Source organism: Nannobrachium achirus (genome assembly GCF_963921795.1).
Source record: "Nannobrachium achirus genome assembly, chromosome: 6".
Classification (NCBI taxonomy): Eukaryota; Metazoa; Chordata; class Actinopteri; order Myctophiformes; family Myctophidae; genus Nannobrachium; species Nannobrachium achirus.
In genome coordinates this window covers 13,838,726-13,855,644 of record NC_137815.1, presented here as the reverse complement: position 1 = coordinate 13,855,644, position 16,919 = coordinate 13,838,726, and the positions used below count along the sequence as shown (strand labels likewise).

General features: G+C 44.3%; 2 protein-coding genes across 2 annotated transcripts in view; both read left to right on the top strand.

Moving 5' to 3' along the window:
* tafa4b (TAFA chemokine like family member 4b) overlaps positions 1-16,919 on the top strand; it is a gene marked incomplete at both ends in the record, with an annotated part of 95,687 nt that overhangs the window by 16,858 nt on the left and 61,910 nt on the right. The window lies entirely within an intron of this gene.
* LOC308286314 (putative aminopeptidase W07G4.4) lies at positions 5,272-6,900 on the top strand (the record flags this gene model as incomplete). Its single annotated transcript, XM_080727314.1, has 1 exon — positions 5,272-6,900. One exon carries the CDS (start codon positions 5,272-5,274, stop codon positions 6,898-6,900), a length of 1,629 nt encoding a protein of 542 aa, XP_080583440.1.

Below are 16,919 nucleotides of genomic sequence, written 5' to 3'. Positions count from 1 at the left end.
TGAGTCTCATCCTGTCCCAAGGAGATCGTATAACATGAAAGGTTAAAGCCACTAATGCAGGTAATGGAAGACCCAGTCACCAGAGTCTCCTTGCTCTCCTTATCCCCCTGTGTCATATGAACGCTACAGCCGTCCACCATGGCTGCCTTCAACCCAAGGCTGGAAATCCAAACCGCAATTTAAAAGGCCTGTTTTATTTGGTAGAGCGTTCCACATGCATGTCTATCCGGGCTATTTGAGCGCCCTATCGGATGGTAATAGAGAAATCATTTTCTGGTCTGTTGTTGCACTTTGTCATAAGTCTAGAGGCGATGTGGTATATATATGGTTCATGTTTACACAAGTAAAGAGGCAGACATGGAAAAAAACAGATAATGTTTTAATCTTGAAGGGATGACTGGACACGTTTTTGTGACATAAGAATAAACGTAATTTTTAACACATTTCATACAGCAATTGCAGCTCAAAATGCTTTACAATGAGATAAAAATGTTGGAGGGATGAGTGGACATTATGTTTTTGTGAAATAAGAATAAACTTAATTTTTAGCACATTTCATACAGGAATTGCAGCTCAAAATGCTTTACAATGGGATAACAAAAAACATACAAACGTGCAGCTGAGACCAAGTGCAAAGCCTAAGTAAAAAGATTTTTTGAAAATATCTAAGGAGTTGGATTCCCTAAAGGTATTGTGTTCCATATAGTTTAATAATTCCATCATTGACAATAGCTATCCCTGATCTTCTTTCTGCTGTTATTGACCAGCGGCAGATGATCACAGTGTTCCTCAGGGCATGTAGCTGCCAGGGGAGTTAGCCATGTAGCCTGGTCCTTGCCCATTAAGGGCTTTGTACGTATGTAAGGACGAGGACCTTGAAATCAATTTGAAATGATACAGGAAGCCGGTGCAAAGCAGCTCAGTAAGGGATAAATACTGGCTCCGCGGGGGTTGTCCATATATAACATCCCGACGGACTGATAACTCCCCGAGGTGCTAGCTGAGGGGAGTTATCAGTTCGAAGGGATGTTATACCGGTATATGGACAACCCCCAAGGAGCCAGTATTTATCTTGCTTATTACCCGGCTACTGAATTAAATTAATAATTTGACTCAAAACTAAAAACAAAACAAAGTATATCCTTGTTTACAGACGGCTGGAAGTGTTCCACAAGTGTCGCGCTGGGCGTCCTCGTCCTCCCAGCGCGACACGGTCGCCCTTGAAAACAAGGAAGTGCTGATCAAATAGAATCCATTTTCTGATACTACATTGTCTATTTCTCGCTTAAAATATTTTTAAAAACATTCTTGAGAGCAACGTTTAGTTCTAAATGTCGCTGTGTGGTTGTTTACATGGCTGACATGTTGGATACAGCACAAGATTCACACAGTGCAGCTTGAGTGCAGCAGGTGCTCTGAGTCTTTGATTAGCAGCAGTCTGTTATAGAGCGGAGCGGTCTGTTATCCAGAAATAACAGACCGCGGATTTCAGCAACTAACCAATCAGAATCAAGCATTTAAACAAGCCGGGTAATAAAACTGGAATAATGCGCTCTCTCTGGTGATTCTGCTTAACAGCCGAGCCGCAACGTTATGGATGTTTTTTCTTTTCTTTTTTTCTTCAGGAGGCCAGTAAAAAGTGCATTACTGTAGTCTCTAGGTGATTTAAAATATATATATATATTTTTGGTTCATAAACGCCGGTCTTAGTTGGGCTTTCTGAGGTCGTAGTTGGGCCTTTAGAGGTGGGAAGATTGGGCCCGATTCATCAATCTGGTCGTAAATATAGTGTAAATAAAGTGACTAAAGCTGGCTTATATTTCTGAATCAGACACTAATCAAAATATGGGTGTAATTTGGCCGTAAAGTGCTTGATTTAACGGGCCCATTGTTTCCCGTTATCTTGTCAGTGTGGGAAGAGAAGCTTAGATCTGAATCTGGGATAACAGCATCGAAACTTATTTTAATGCAAGTACATTTCCCAGATAATATCGTTATATTGTCTGATCAGAAAAGGGACTTATGGATAGGGACGTACACACACACACACAGTATACACAAGGACAGTATCATTTTCCCCACTGTACATAATATGAGCTCATCATGATATTGTCCAAAAAGAACAAAAGGACATATGGATACAGGGACGCACATAATTATACACATGGACATACAGACACGTATTGGAGTGCCTAGTAGGGCATTAACGACTTGTGATTTTTGCAAGTCGACTCGAAAAAAAGTTGAGTTGAAGTCGACTTTATCGTTTGATGACGTCATCACATCACTCACGACCCCCCAACCTCGGTCGGGACCCCCCAGGGGGTCCCCACGTGATTAACTTAATGTGAAACATTGTTTTCTCACTCAACTGTAAACAAACCAACATAAAGTTTAAGTGTATAGACTATAGAGGGTATCTTCACATTTCTAAAGTGCTAATTTAAGGACTTTTTAATACCTCTAAAATGGCAAATTAAACATGGTCCAAATTGTCAAATATATAGAGGCAGAAATTGTGAAAATAGCTGATCTACATGCTCACAACGCCTCGCATGTGACCATGTAGATCGGCTATTTTCACAATAGAAAGTATTATCTTTTTTTCCTTTTTTCAAATTCGACTTTCGACTTTCTCTGGTGGGAGTTGACTTTTGTAATAAAGTCGACTGAGTCGACTTGTCGACTTTTTCGTTAATGCCCTAGTGCCTAGCACTACAGCTAAAATATACATATTGCTCCATTGATTTAGACTTGATGGTGATGGAGTTTATGGCTGCAGTATCAGGACGTTCTTCAGACCAGAAAGATGGGAAATTGCAAGTGTGGTTGCTGTGACGCGAGTCACACTTGCAAATTAATTCCGTCTTACCGTTTGAATTTTCCCCATTCAAGTCAATGGGGAAAACTAACTCACTAATAAACCAGTAAGACGCCTAATAGTCCAGTCATTTTAGGGTTAGACCTAGAACAAATTGCAATAGTAGCAAACTCAACTGATTTTGTATCCTCATTATGTCCTTAGTGAGGGAAAAAAAGTCCCAAGGAATCCCACCGGGGCAAAGTTTTGAAAACGACCTATCTACCTTCACTTACTATACACTACAATATAAAGGAAAAAATGACTGAAAAAAATCTGCTTTAAGTGGGATGTGAGGGGTCTAACTAGGGGTTTGTCATCATGCTGAATCCATTGCAGGCATTTGTTTTGCACAAACAACATTCTGTGGGCTAGAAATGGCCTTAGAAAACAATACACGTATGGGTGCGTTTTCATGTTAGTCGGAGGCCTTAGGGTTTTTTTTCTCGTGCTAATCAGTCTAAAAGTTCAAAATTTTGCACAGATGTAGCCCAGGGCATGCTCTAATGATTTAGCTAGGGCGCCCGAGTCTGCAACATTCGGGGTCGCCACAGCGGCCAAATCAAGTTGGGCTCCCATCGACTTTAGTGATGAAAAGTAATGAGTCATCACTTTTCAGAGTTTTGTTGGTGCTGTGGCGACCCCGAAGGTCGCAGACTCGGGCGCCCTAGCTAAATCATTAGAGCATGCCCTGAGCTACATCTGTGCAAAATTTTGAACTTTTAGACTGATTAGCACGAGAAAAGAAAAACCCTAAGGCCTCCGACTAACATGAAAACGCACCCATACGTGTATTGTTTTCTAAGGCCATTTCTAGCCCACAGAATGTTTTTTGTGCAAAACAAATGCCTGCAATGGATTCAGCATGATGAGAAACCCCTAGTTTGACCCCTCACATCCCACTTAAAGCAGATTTTTTTTCAGTCATTTTTTCCATTATATTGTAGTGTATAGTAAGTGAAGGTAGATAGGTCGTTTTCAAAACTTTGCCCCGGTGGGATTCCTTGGGACTTTTTTTCCCTCACTAAGGACATATTGAGGATACAAAATCAGTTGAGTTTGCTACTATTGCAATTTGTTCTAGGTTTGGCCTAATTTTGGCCTAAAATGACTGGACTATAAGGGCGACAGGTCGGCATGTCTTATCTTGGCCATCTGGCCAGTGATGTATATCGGACCAGTTGCCCATACTGTATGGAGACCCCTGGTACCCACATATGGAGATCCATGTACTGTGTATGGAGATGGAGATATGCTGTGAGACCTATGATGTCTATGACAGCTGACATCATACATACTATCCCCTTTATGCCCATATATGGAGATCACTGTCTGTAGAACCAGCCACATAGATATGGGCTGTCTTGGCCATATATGGATTCTGTTAGTGTGGTATGTGGCTGATGTGGCCTCCATATATGGGCATTCTCATATGAAGTCCTGTTGGTTATGGGCTTAATATTGATGACATCAGGGATCTCCATATATGGGCATAAAAGGGATTCTGTTAGTGTGGTTCCCCTGACATCAAAGTGATGTCAGAGCATGATGTCAGCACGGCAAACCCAGAGACCATAAAAAAGGCATACATGGACAGAGACAAGCTGTGCCGTTTCTTATACTAAACGGTCGCTATTAATGGCCATATATGGAGATCTCTGTGTCAATCCTTGTCCTTTTATGCCCATATATGGAGATCCCTGATGTCATCAATATTAACTCACCCACCGCTATTTTTAAGACCCTTCTAATGGTCCACACCGCCAGGATTTTGCCTACCTTTAACGTGGGCGCGCGCGCGAATCCATTGCGCGATGGTTCACCGATTGCATTCACAATACGATCCAGGCACGGTAAGCAACAAAGCACTACAGCCTTCCATCGCTCAAAGCGAAACCGACGGAGCGCCACGCTGGTGTTGCACAACATTGAACCGGATGACATTTCGGCAGACAGGATACAGGCGTCGTTGTCCCGCCCCCCCATTTCCGTTCTGGAACATCCAGATCCGTTTTTTGTGAATAGGGCGGGTCCATAGAGCGCTATGGACGGCGAATCGGCGATCATACTTTTTTGTTTTATAGTTATTAAAGCTAATTGATAACTCGTCATATTCGTCATAAGCAGAGTGGACCCATAACTATAGCTCGTCAAACTCGACATATGCAGTGGGTGAGTTAAGCCCATATCTTGAAATGCCCATATATGTAAATGGATGGAAGAAGAAAGTCGGACAGGTACTATAGTCCGGTTGCCGGTGCAGTTGTGTATTGTTTGGGTTGCTATGGAAACATACATTATACTCTCTGATGTCACCAAGTGGCAGCGTAATGTGCATACTGTATATAAGGTGGAACCGGTTGCAAGACGCCACTCTGTTTGTGAGGAAGCATAATAAAGTAGTATAAACAATGGCTCACATCCAGCCCATGCAGTGGACCACTGACTTTAAGGATCAGACGTTTGACGGCGTTGTCTTGGTGGCCCACAGCCAGGCCTCGCTGCCCGCACCGCTGGAATGTCTCAAAGTGCCGCTGAAGGAATACTACTCGTTGGACCACAGCATCGTCAAGGAAAACGAGGTGGCGCTGATGTGCGTACCCGGCCTCCCCGGTAACCGGATGGTGTTCGCCTCCACCGGCCCGGTGAACCGCGACTACGACGACGCCCGGTGCTTCGCCGACGCCGCGGGCCGCGCCATCAGGCGGGCCGTGGACGCGGGCATGCAGCGCCCCTTGCTGGTCTGTCCCGCTCACGAGCCCCACTACAAGCACAGCCCCCTGGTGGCGGCCCTTGGCGCTCTCCAGGCGCTCTACACACCCCTGGAGGTGCGGGAGGAGGACGGGAAGAAGGACAGCCCCAACAAGTTGGCGCTCCTGGGCCTGTGGGTGACACACGAGGCCGAGGGGAAACACGTGGTGGGCGTGGCCCAGGCCCTGGAGAGCGGGAGGCTGGTGTGCCGCGACATCGGCGGCTCCGACCCCGAGCGCATGGCCGCTCCCCGCGTGGCCGACTACGTCCAGGAACTCTTCGCCAACAGCCCCGTGCAGGTGAAAGTGTTGCAAGACGTGCAGGACCTGGAGAGGGAGTACCCCTGTCTGGCCGCGGTCAACCGCTGCGCCAATACCGTGCCCCGTCACCAGGCCAGGGTGATCAACCTGGAGTACTGCGGCGAGGCTCCCATCGACACCACTCTGATGCTGGTGGGCAAGGGCATCACCTACGACACCGGCGGCGCGGACATCAAGGCCGGGGGCGCCATGGCCGGGATGCACAGGGACAAGTGTGGAGCTGCCGCCGTGGCCGGTTTCTTCCAGATGCTGGCCACGCTCAGGCCGAAGCACCTGAAGGTGGTGGGCGCCATGGCCATGGTGAGGAACAGCGTGGGTCCAGACTGCTACGTGGCCGACGAGCTGGTGGTGTCCCGCGCGGGGCAGCGGGTGAGAGTGGGCAACACGGACGCAGAGGGACGCATGGTGATGGTGGACCTGCTCTGCGAGATGAAGGAGCGCGCCGCGCACGAGGTGAACCCCCAGCTGGTCACCATCGCCACTCTGACCGGCCACGCCATCCGCGCCATGGGACCCAACTACTCTATCATCATGGATAACGGCCCGGCCCGGCGCGAAGGAACCGCAGCACATTGGCAGAAAGCCGGAGAGCTCTTGGGGGACATGTTTGAAGTGTCCAGCATCAGGCGCGAGGACTACGACCACCACAGAGGGAGGTCGGAGTACGAGGACGTTCTCCAGTGCGGCAACCAGCCGTCTACTGCCACGCCCCGAGGGCACCAGGCCCCGGCCGCGTTCCTCATCATGGCCTCTGGTCTGGATAAGTGTGGCGTGGACTCTCAGAACCCTCTGCCGTACTCCCACATTGATATAGCCGGGTCCAGTGGTCCTTTCCCCGGAGTGCCCACGGGTGCTCCCCTCCTTGCCATGGCTAACAAGTACATCCTGTCTCCTCACAACAACAACAACAACTCAGCGGACCCTGATGAAGGCCAAACGAGGCTGAAACGCGTTAGTCGTTTCTTTTAATGCTGCCATGAGCTGAATAAAATTGGTTTTCCACCTTGAACTGAACGGAGCTGCCTTGGATTTTTCTTAGTTCCCCACTTTATCAGTGCACTGTTTTCTGTTACAATGGAATGGAACTAGAATCTTTTTTGCCTCAATATCTACTTATACCCTCTCCAAAGAGCACCTGTTTTCAGCCTATTGTACTACTCACGGACCCACGCAGCGTTTCTTCTACTTTTATTCCAACAACAACAACTAGTCGGACTCCTCCTGTCAGCGTACATATACTGTACTGTATGGGCAGCGGTGGCCTAAAAGTTATAGGAGCGCCCTTGTTGCCGGAAGGTTGCCGGTTTGATTCCCCGGACCATAGGCGGGGGAGCCACAGGGCCCAAGTTTGAGAAGACCTGTGATGTCATGTCGTCACAGGTTCAACCCTCTTTGAGCTTTTGTGCTTGTGGCTCTCCGACTACCACCCTGAGTACCACTAAGTGTCCTTGAGCTAGGCACTGAACTGCAGCTGCTCAGTGGCCAACAGTAGAAGACTAGACTGATTGTATATTTTATTAGACAAACATTTATACAGCAAAAGTACAGTCAAAAGTAACAAAATAATGTAGTAAAGCACAAACAAGTACAGTCCAAACACCCAGTCTAAAAGCAACACACCAAAAAGCCCTTGCTGTCTTGTTTCTGTTGGGGTCCTTGGTATTCAACTTATCAACTAAACTAGACTGTGGTTGTGGTGGTTTTAAATGTGTGTTTCTGTGTGTATGTGCAGGGCGTTGCTGAAAATGAGCACTATTGCTCAGCTACTGCCCTGGGTAAATAAAGAACAAAAATACAAAAAAAAAATCCCTATCTTTTCTATGCTTGAAATTAGGTTTTCTCATCAAAACACTATTTCCCATTTCTGTAGAAATTACACCCTAATGCAGGGGTCTTCAACAGTTGGTCTGGGACCCATAGGGGGTCCTCAGAGTTGCTACAGGGGGGGCCGCCAAAACTTGGTGTGATTGGATAATTCTATTAAAATTAACAACTTGAACCCTCGCATCCCAATTCTGAGGAGAACTTTAGCTAAAAATAGCAGATCTACAAGCACTCAGCTCAGCGCCTCACGTTGCGAGTCGTTGAGAGCTTGTAGATTGGCTATTTTTGGAAAATAGGTTTGGTGTAGACAGACCAAGTACGAATACAGAGTGAAAGGTCAAGTTTAGTAAGTAACGACGATTTAAGTGGTTAAAAGTCTGAAAGAAAAACACATTAAAACAAATCTAACAGACTGACAGTGCAAGTTTATGAATCTATCTATGAAATCAATTAAAATCTGTATCACACATTTCCTCCTACACCCAGGAACCAATGCCACTTAAAGCCCCGTGCACACTGAGCAGATCCCGGGGCCGATTCATCCCGATCAGATTTCAGGATGACCCCCCGGGAAAATCGTTCGGTCGGCCCCGGACTCGGTCTTGGGTTTGTACGGTACCCCGACACGATCGGATTATGTTAATGGTATTTTTATGGCCTCGGGACTCGTCGGGAGCTCTTCCGAGAATATTAAACTTTCTCGGGTCATCGGGTACAAATCCTTTACAATTATTGTAAAGGATTTGTGTGAATGAGCACACGGGATTGCTTCAGATTATATCAAGCCAGCTCCTCCTCCCTTTTTTTTTTGGCTGCGCAGAGTGTAGGTTATTCTATCACCTCACAAAAAGCCTTTCCCCACGACAACACGTGGGGATAATCACAATATGCGAGGCACCCGTGTATTAAGGGCTCTAAATTGACCTAGTGCAACTTGACAGTGTATGGAACCAAGTGAACCCTACAGGTAAATGTTCCACAATGTAAAGTAACTGAAATTATACTGGAAAGTAGGCAATTTCAAACGCAGTTTCTTTTTTCTTGTTTTGTTTGGTGTTGCACTGCGGGACTCATTGAATATGTGAACAGACGATAATAATATGTATTTGGGAGCATAGCCTAATTACAATGCATGTCTCATAAAAAAACAATATATATTTTATAGTTGAAGGGCAAATACACGTTATACACAGTATAAAGGCTGGGAACGTGTCCGTTGGCTTCACGCTGGTCGCAACAACTTCACTTTTAGCGTTTCTTTTATAGACATATTCATTATTTATTTTTTATTCTTTTGGTCGGCAATGTGCGAGCCCATGGCACCTTCCGCGACCCCACGTTGGGTCGGGACACATAGTTTGAGAACCGTCTTTCTGTGGAGGCTGGAGCCTTGTTTCTTATTCAATCAACTGCCAGAAAAAATAAAATAAAACTTTTTCCCCACTCAACCCTGGCCCGAGATCGCTAGGGGTGGTCAATCCAGGATATCTGGCTCGATTGAAAAGGTATCAGATATTTCACTGGCACAGCGGGATATACCGGGCCCGAATTCAAGACAGAGGATCGCTGTCGTTTCAAATGAACACCGATCAACCCCCGGCTCCGAGTTCTGATCTCATGCAATATCGCATCTCGTCTGGGGGGCCTCTAAGCCTCTATCAGAGTCCAGGGTGAAGTGCTATTCACTTCACCGCGTTGTAGTTTCCTAGCTATCACCTAGGCTTTGTTATGTATTTTTAGGAGATAGCTAGAAAACTACACCGCGGTGAAGTGAATAGCCCTTCACCCTGGACTCTGATAGAGGCTTAACTGGCCAATGTGTGTATACATGCGACCTGGTGGTTGCTTATCTCCCGATAAGGGAGTCTTACTGGTACAATATGTAGTGGGGGTCCCTGCTTCATGTCTCTCTCAGCTAAGGGGTCCTTGGCCTGAAAACGTTGAAGACCCCTGCTCTAATGTGATTTAAAAATATTATAATAAATAGGTTGCACTTTAACAATGGGTTCTCTCAGTGGAGTGCAAGACCCAAAATCCAGTATACGGGTCATTCCTACTATTCTGTGCCATTTCAGCCTAGAAACCTTTTTTTTTAAAGGCCCGCTGACACGCCCCAAAATTATAATAGTATGACACAGTAGGTCACGTGGTCTCTCTGAAAACGCTCTGAAATAGTCTGAAACTCAGTGTAATCTGCCCCTCGCCCCCCAACAACAGCTGACCAGTACAGTAAGTAGTCTAAGTAACAGTCAATTAATTTGATTGGCTTATAATTGCGCATTCCCATAATGACATCATAAAATATTAACTCATATTTTAAGATGACTTTTTAAAGTGACAGTATCCCTTTAGCCAAGTTTCCCGAGTTTGTATTGGTACCCTACCTGTGCAAACCCAGAGTTTCCCGAGTTTGGGCCTTTTTTTTTTCAAAAAATCTTTTTTTTCAAAAATGTTTTTTGGACCTCAAAAAATGTATTAGACTACATGAGTCAACACAAAACAGGTATAATGGGGTTTGCATTAAAGGGGGAGTTTGGTGTCTGCAAAACAGTCGGAGGCACAGACAGATACAGAGATCTCCATAATGGGAATAAAGGGACACAGACAAACAAATACAGAGATCTCCATATATGGGCATAAAATGGATGCAGACAGACATATACATATATCTCCATATGAGCATAAATGGACACAGGCAAACAGATGGTCAATACGGGTCCTACAGAGATCTCCATATATGGGCATAAAATGGACGCTTAGAGACAGATAACTCCATATATGGGCATAAATGGACACAGGCAAACAGATAATCAAAACGGGTCCTACAGAGATCTCCATATATGGGCAAAAAATGGACGTAGACAGACAGATATCTCCATATATGAGCATAAATGGACACAGGCAAACAGATTGTCAATACGGGTCCTACAGAGATCTCCATATATGGGCATAAAATGGACATAGACAGACATATATCTCCATATATGGGCATAAATGGACATACGCAAACAGATGGTCAAAACGGATCCTATGACAACAGGTATAATGGGGTTTGCATTAAAGGGCGGGGCATTCATTCCCTATTTACATTGTTCCCGAGTTGGCCAGGTCGCTGACTAGACGGGCGGCCGAGCTTCTAGTTCCACATAACAACCCAAAGGTATATCAATGACATAGTTCACTTTTTTCCCCTTTTAAGTGGTTAATAGATCATGTAATTTGGTCAAAGTCGATATTTATGTGTCAAATCTCATTTTACAAGGACAATCTTCCCACTCAGCCATGTGTACACAATGAAATGCTCCGTGGATTTAGCTGTGTGTGGATCTTATATGTGAGCATGCAGTCTCCGTCTGTTTTAGTGTATGCAGGGGCATCACAGGGGGGGGGGGGGGGGGGGAGTGGGACTGAGTTACTAGGGCCCAAGGTGGAGGGGCGAACATTTGTAACTCAAATGTTGCCTTCTGGGGGGTCCCTGGAGATGGGGGTCCATGGCCAAATAATTTTGGGGGTCCTTCACATGAAAAAGTTTGAGCACCACTGACATAGAAACAGGTTTTTCAAAAAACGTTAGAAGGATTTGAAATATTCAAAGGCTTGCACTAAATTTCACGATTTTTCAAAAATAGCAGATCTACAAGCTCACAGTGGGGAACTCGTTGAAGCGCTGTGAGCTTGTATAGGCTATCTGCAATTTTTCTATAGTTAAAGCACAAAATGTGAGTGAATCCTTGTGTCCAGAATTTGGTGCGACACCTCTGAGTGTATTTGCATGTACAGTACATATTTTAGTGTGGTTGCTCTAACAGGGTAACCAGACTACCTGTACGACTTCCTTCTTCCATCTTTCCGCAGAAACTTTATGTTGCCACGCAACTCCTATCAATGAAAAAAGTTAAGCCGCACACTTAGCTGCCGATGCACATTTATTAGGAGGACACAGAATACGAAACCAACGTTTCGTAGAGACAATAAACAACCGGATGGCATCAGAGCCAATCTGCGGGGAGTGACACTCAATCAGACCTTGCATAATGGAAAAATACTGGGTCGAGAAGGAGCGCACACAGGTGAAGGATATGCATTACATCCATGCACAGTAAATACATCTCTGATTCAAATGGCCAGATATAGTCATACATAAACGAATACACTGCCGAAGAAGAATAACAAATATGAAAAAGAAACACAAAAGGAATAATAATACAGTGCCAAATACACCACAGTGAAAAATGCAGTGTAGAACAATTATAGACATTTCAAAATACACAAATCATCTAGGCTGTAGAGGGCCATAGCCACGCTACTCCTCCCATAGTTTTGGTGGCACGCACTTGGGCCAAAATGTCAAATGGACCCGGCTTCACCGAGACTCGTCTGCTTGCAAGAGATTTATCAGTGAATACACTTTCTCCGTTGTCTTGAATGGGAAAATACAAAAGCTAAGTCTAAGCTATATCAGGGATCTCCATATATGGGCATAAAGGGGACAAAGACTGAAAGAGATTTACATATATGGCCATTCATTTATTAGTGATTTAAGTTTCCCCATTGACTTGAACGGGGAAAATTCAAGTGGTAAGACGTGATTGATTTGCAAGTGTGAAGGCCCATTCCCACTGGGCCAGATAATCAGATAAAAAAATATCTGTCTTCATTCAAGTGGATGGTAAGATACAGATAAAAATATCTATCCACTTGAATGGAGACGTATTTTTATCTGATTATCTGGCCCAGTGGGAATGGGCCTTTACTCGTGTCACAACAACCACACTTGCATTTTCCCAGAATTGCATCTTTTGTAGTTTGCACGGTACGTGTGTGTGTTTTTTTTCTTTTTTTTCCCAGTATTCTGATCATTTGGGGGAGAGAGAGAGAGAGAGAGAGAGAGAGAGAGAGAGAGAGAGAGAGAGAGAGAGAGAGATGGGGGGGATTTTGTTGAGGCTTGGTTACGCTTATCTACGAGCTCTAAGAACTCTTTGGTCAGCATGGAATATAGCATGTCACTAACCCCTATCATCACACACACACACACACACACACACACACACACACACACACACACACACACACACACACACACACACACACACACACACACACACACACACACACAGAGTTCAGCCCCGTCCAACGCAGTTGTATTGTTAACCTCTAGCGAGTGGAGTGAATTTGAGTGGAAGCGTATAGAATCCACCAGAAGCACACGTTCTACAGCTGAGGTGTGTCGACCAAATACAGTTCACGTGCACGCACACGCACACACACACACATGCACGCACGCACGCACGCACGCACGCACACACACACACACACACACACACACACACACACACACACACACACACACACACACACACACACACACACACACACACACACATATATACTTAAAGTACCAAAAGTATAAAGCACTCATTGTGTTCAAAATGTATACAAATCTTTTGAAAATAGCAGATCTACAAGCCCTCAATGCGTTGACGCAATGTGAGCTTGTAGATCAAATGTTAAAAATGTAAATAAGGCTTAAAGGAGTAGTTCACCCCCAAAATGACTTTTTTCTTTCTTTAAGTGTTTAATTTGTAGATACTGTATGTTAATTGTTCCCCTATAATGACATGGCCAAATTAATCGACGCCAAGGTTAAAGGGCTTACATCTATTTACTTCTTTTTGGGGTGCTTTTAATTCACGATGCACTCATGTAATTTACTCAGACATCTCTCATATGCACTGAATAATGCAAGGCTTACATCTCCGCCTCTGGTGTGCTGCTATTCTCCTCCCTGACCAGTAGAGGGTGCCTTTCCCATTCAAATGGCTGAGTCACGTAGCCTACCTGCCATCTCATTTCAACCACATTTTCACTCAATAAATAGAAGATTTGTTGTTTAAACTCTTTAATGAGTTCTTAGATAGGAACAATGGCTTCATTATGATGGAATCAAGCAACCATAAACAACACAAAATGATTGGCTTTGTAATGAGAGACCGGCACAAAAGGAGCGCAAGAAACTTTTCAGATAAAATATTCTACTTTTGTTTTTCTGCTCTTTTGAACAATGCAGAGGAAGAAATACAACAGACACAGTGCATGACCACACATTTTGCACTTGTATTATATTTAATTTAATACGTGCTTTTATTATTTTCAATCAATACTATTGTTATTTTATCGCTTTTCTTTTTTCCATTTTGTTGCTGCGATGTCAAGGGAGCCGAATCCCAATAATTTCTTGTCCCACTCCCATAATGGGACGTAACAATGAGAATCTTGGACGTGCACACCACACAGCATACGCAGACAGATACACAGGCACAGCTTAATTTGTTAACCCATTTAGGCCTCAAATTATTGAATGCTTTAACCAGTGAAAAATAGCAGATATACAAGCTCACAAAAGCTTGTAGATCTGCTATTTTTGAAAAAGTCGTGAAAATGTGTGCAAGTCTTTGACTATATGTATTTTCAAAGCGAACGACTTTGTAACTCAAATTTTGCTTCTGGGTGGTCCCTGGAACTAAATATTTTGAGATCGGGGTCGGTGGCCAAATAAATATAATTTTGGGGGTCCTTCACATGAAAATGTTTGAGAACCACTGACATAGTAGTCTCTCAAGAACAGACTAACTGAGCTTCCAGTTAAGTGAAAAGGACCTTTTCTTTGACGATGGCTGGCCAGATTGCCGACATAGAAACATAGGTTTTTCAAAAAGTCTTAGAAGGATTCAAAAGACACTTATAGAATCGGGTCAAAATTATAATTTTCACATTTTTTCAAAAATAGCAGATCTACAAGCTCGCAGCGCGGCACTCGGTGCCGCGCTGTGAGCTTGTATTATCTGCTATTTTTCAATAGTTAAAGCATAAAATAACGACACACAATAATGTGTACCCCGTTCTAAATGGGTTTAAATAATAATTCTGTTTCCTCCTGCTATTTGCTTTGTTTGTTTTGTGGGCGCAAAGGTCACTTCCCGTGTTTTCCCTTTCTCCCTGAGAATGAGCGCTCGCGGCAGGCAGGCAGGCAGGCAGGCAGGGCTGTGAATGGAGATGCTCTCAGTGTAAACAGAGGAGGCTCCGCTCCGGCAGGGTTAATCCCTGCTGACTCCATCAGCGGGCGGAAAGGACTGACTTACTGGGGCGGAATGGATAATAGCCAATAAGCAGAGGTCACCGGGTCACTGCTATTCATTAGAATGCTCTGCAGGGGGAAGTGTTTCTCCGTTTTGTGTGTTGTTGGTATTAACGCAGTCCTGATGTTTTTCTCTTTTTCTTTTTCTCTCTCTCTCTTCCACTTCCACAATCCTCTTGTGTTGCAAATGTCGCTGTCGGGTGGAAACCCCATATTAGTGGGTTTGCTTAACAAAATTATCGAAACGAAGCAGATAAAAGCACCAAACCTTTTTTGAGGCTTCTTTAGGACCTAACGATGGATTTTAGCCTTGGATACCAAACTTTATTTTGAAAATTACCCATAGAATTATCCACATCAAGTTGGGCTCCCATCGACTTTCTATACAGGCTTTCATGCCTTTATTGGATAGGACAGTTGTAGACCGACAGGAAACTGGGGGAGAGATGGGGAGTGACACGCGGCAAAGCTAGTCCGGATCGGGAATCGAACCGGCGATGCCGCCAGGCATCCATGCCTATGTGGCAATGCCTACGTGGTATTCGCCTGGACCATTAGGCCAGCGAGCGCCCAGGATTCAACATTTTAAAAAGCTCAGAACGCGTCGTGTTTCTTCCTCTTCTTTTGTCTGACACTGAAGTACGACAAAGTAGGGTATTACGATAAAAAGTTGAGGCCTATTTCTTCCCACAGCAACTATTATGTGACAGGGTCCAATGCTGTCTGAGGGCCTCAACTAGGCCATGGCCATAGTAGCTCTTATAACAGATTATGAAACTGCTGAATGGAAGGTTTCACATGCGTCATACACTGACAAGAGCTGAAGAAGAGATGCTTTCTTACTTCATGTTGTTAACCTCTTTAAAACTTGGTGTCCATATTTGGGCATGCACATGTTCTATTTATTTACTTTTTTTAAACATTTACAAAAATATCGAAACACTTGAAACATTTCTCCCCAAAATTCACACACAGCGAAGATTCCCGGTCCATGAGGTCACAACACATCCCGGTGTGACACACGTTGTGAGCTTGTAGATCGGTTATTTTCACGAAATGATATGATAATAATATGACGTACAGTAAGTGGTTGAACAACCTCAGATCCAGAAATCGGAGAAAAAAAAGGCTTGCAACGTTTCTGCATTTGTTTAACACCTCTGACAGCCAGGTAATGGTGTGTCAATTTTACTGTTTTAGCACGTGCACATGTGTGCCCACAGTTAACTCTTTTACTGCCACAGAATTGAACAAAAAGCTCCATCCACTGCCAGCTAAATTGAGAATTGTCGCTCATCTTTGAAGGCCTACTGGAGAAATTTGGTTTCGACTATAAAGACAACAATTATATGGCAACGTAGAATAGAATGTCTACTTTGCAACAGAAAAAGATTTCGAGCTTTTATCTTGTTCTGTTCATTAGCTAGAAGCTGCAGAATGTGGCCTAAAAACAGCTCTTTGAGAACATAAAGCTGAGAAAAATGCATTTTTGTGAAGAATACATTTTCAGGCAGAAATCTCTCTTTAGCCTTTTATTGTTGGCTTCAGTAACATCACACCTATGATCAGTGGTTGTTTACAAACAAATTCAAAAAAATAAAAACAAGAAAAAGTGTCTTTTTACACACTTTTAGTGTGTAAGAGAAGTAAGAGCAGTAGTAAGAGCAGTGCAGAACATTGACACAGTGACATGAGCTTCAGCCTGAATCCTGCTTCAGCTTTCAGGGTTCTCTTTATCTCACTGTGACACTACATGTCTACAGAGTGTATATGTGTGTGTGCGTGCGTGCGTGCGTGCGTGCGTGCGTGCGTGTGTGTCATTCAGCCTGCACAGGGCCTGGGGCTCCATTCTGTTTCACTCCAGCCAGGCTCCTCCGGAAGGGCTCCACCGGGTCTGCTGAACTCGTACACGAGCCCATGGTCGATCTGTAAATTATACAAATACATAATTACTATAAAATACATGAAAAATAGTACACCTTCAAGCTCACAACGCGTCACAGCAGAATGCGTGACGCCCTCTCTCTCA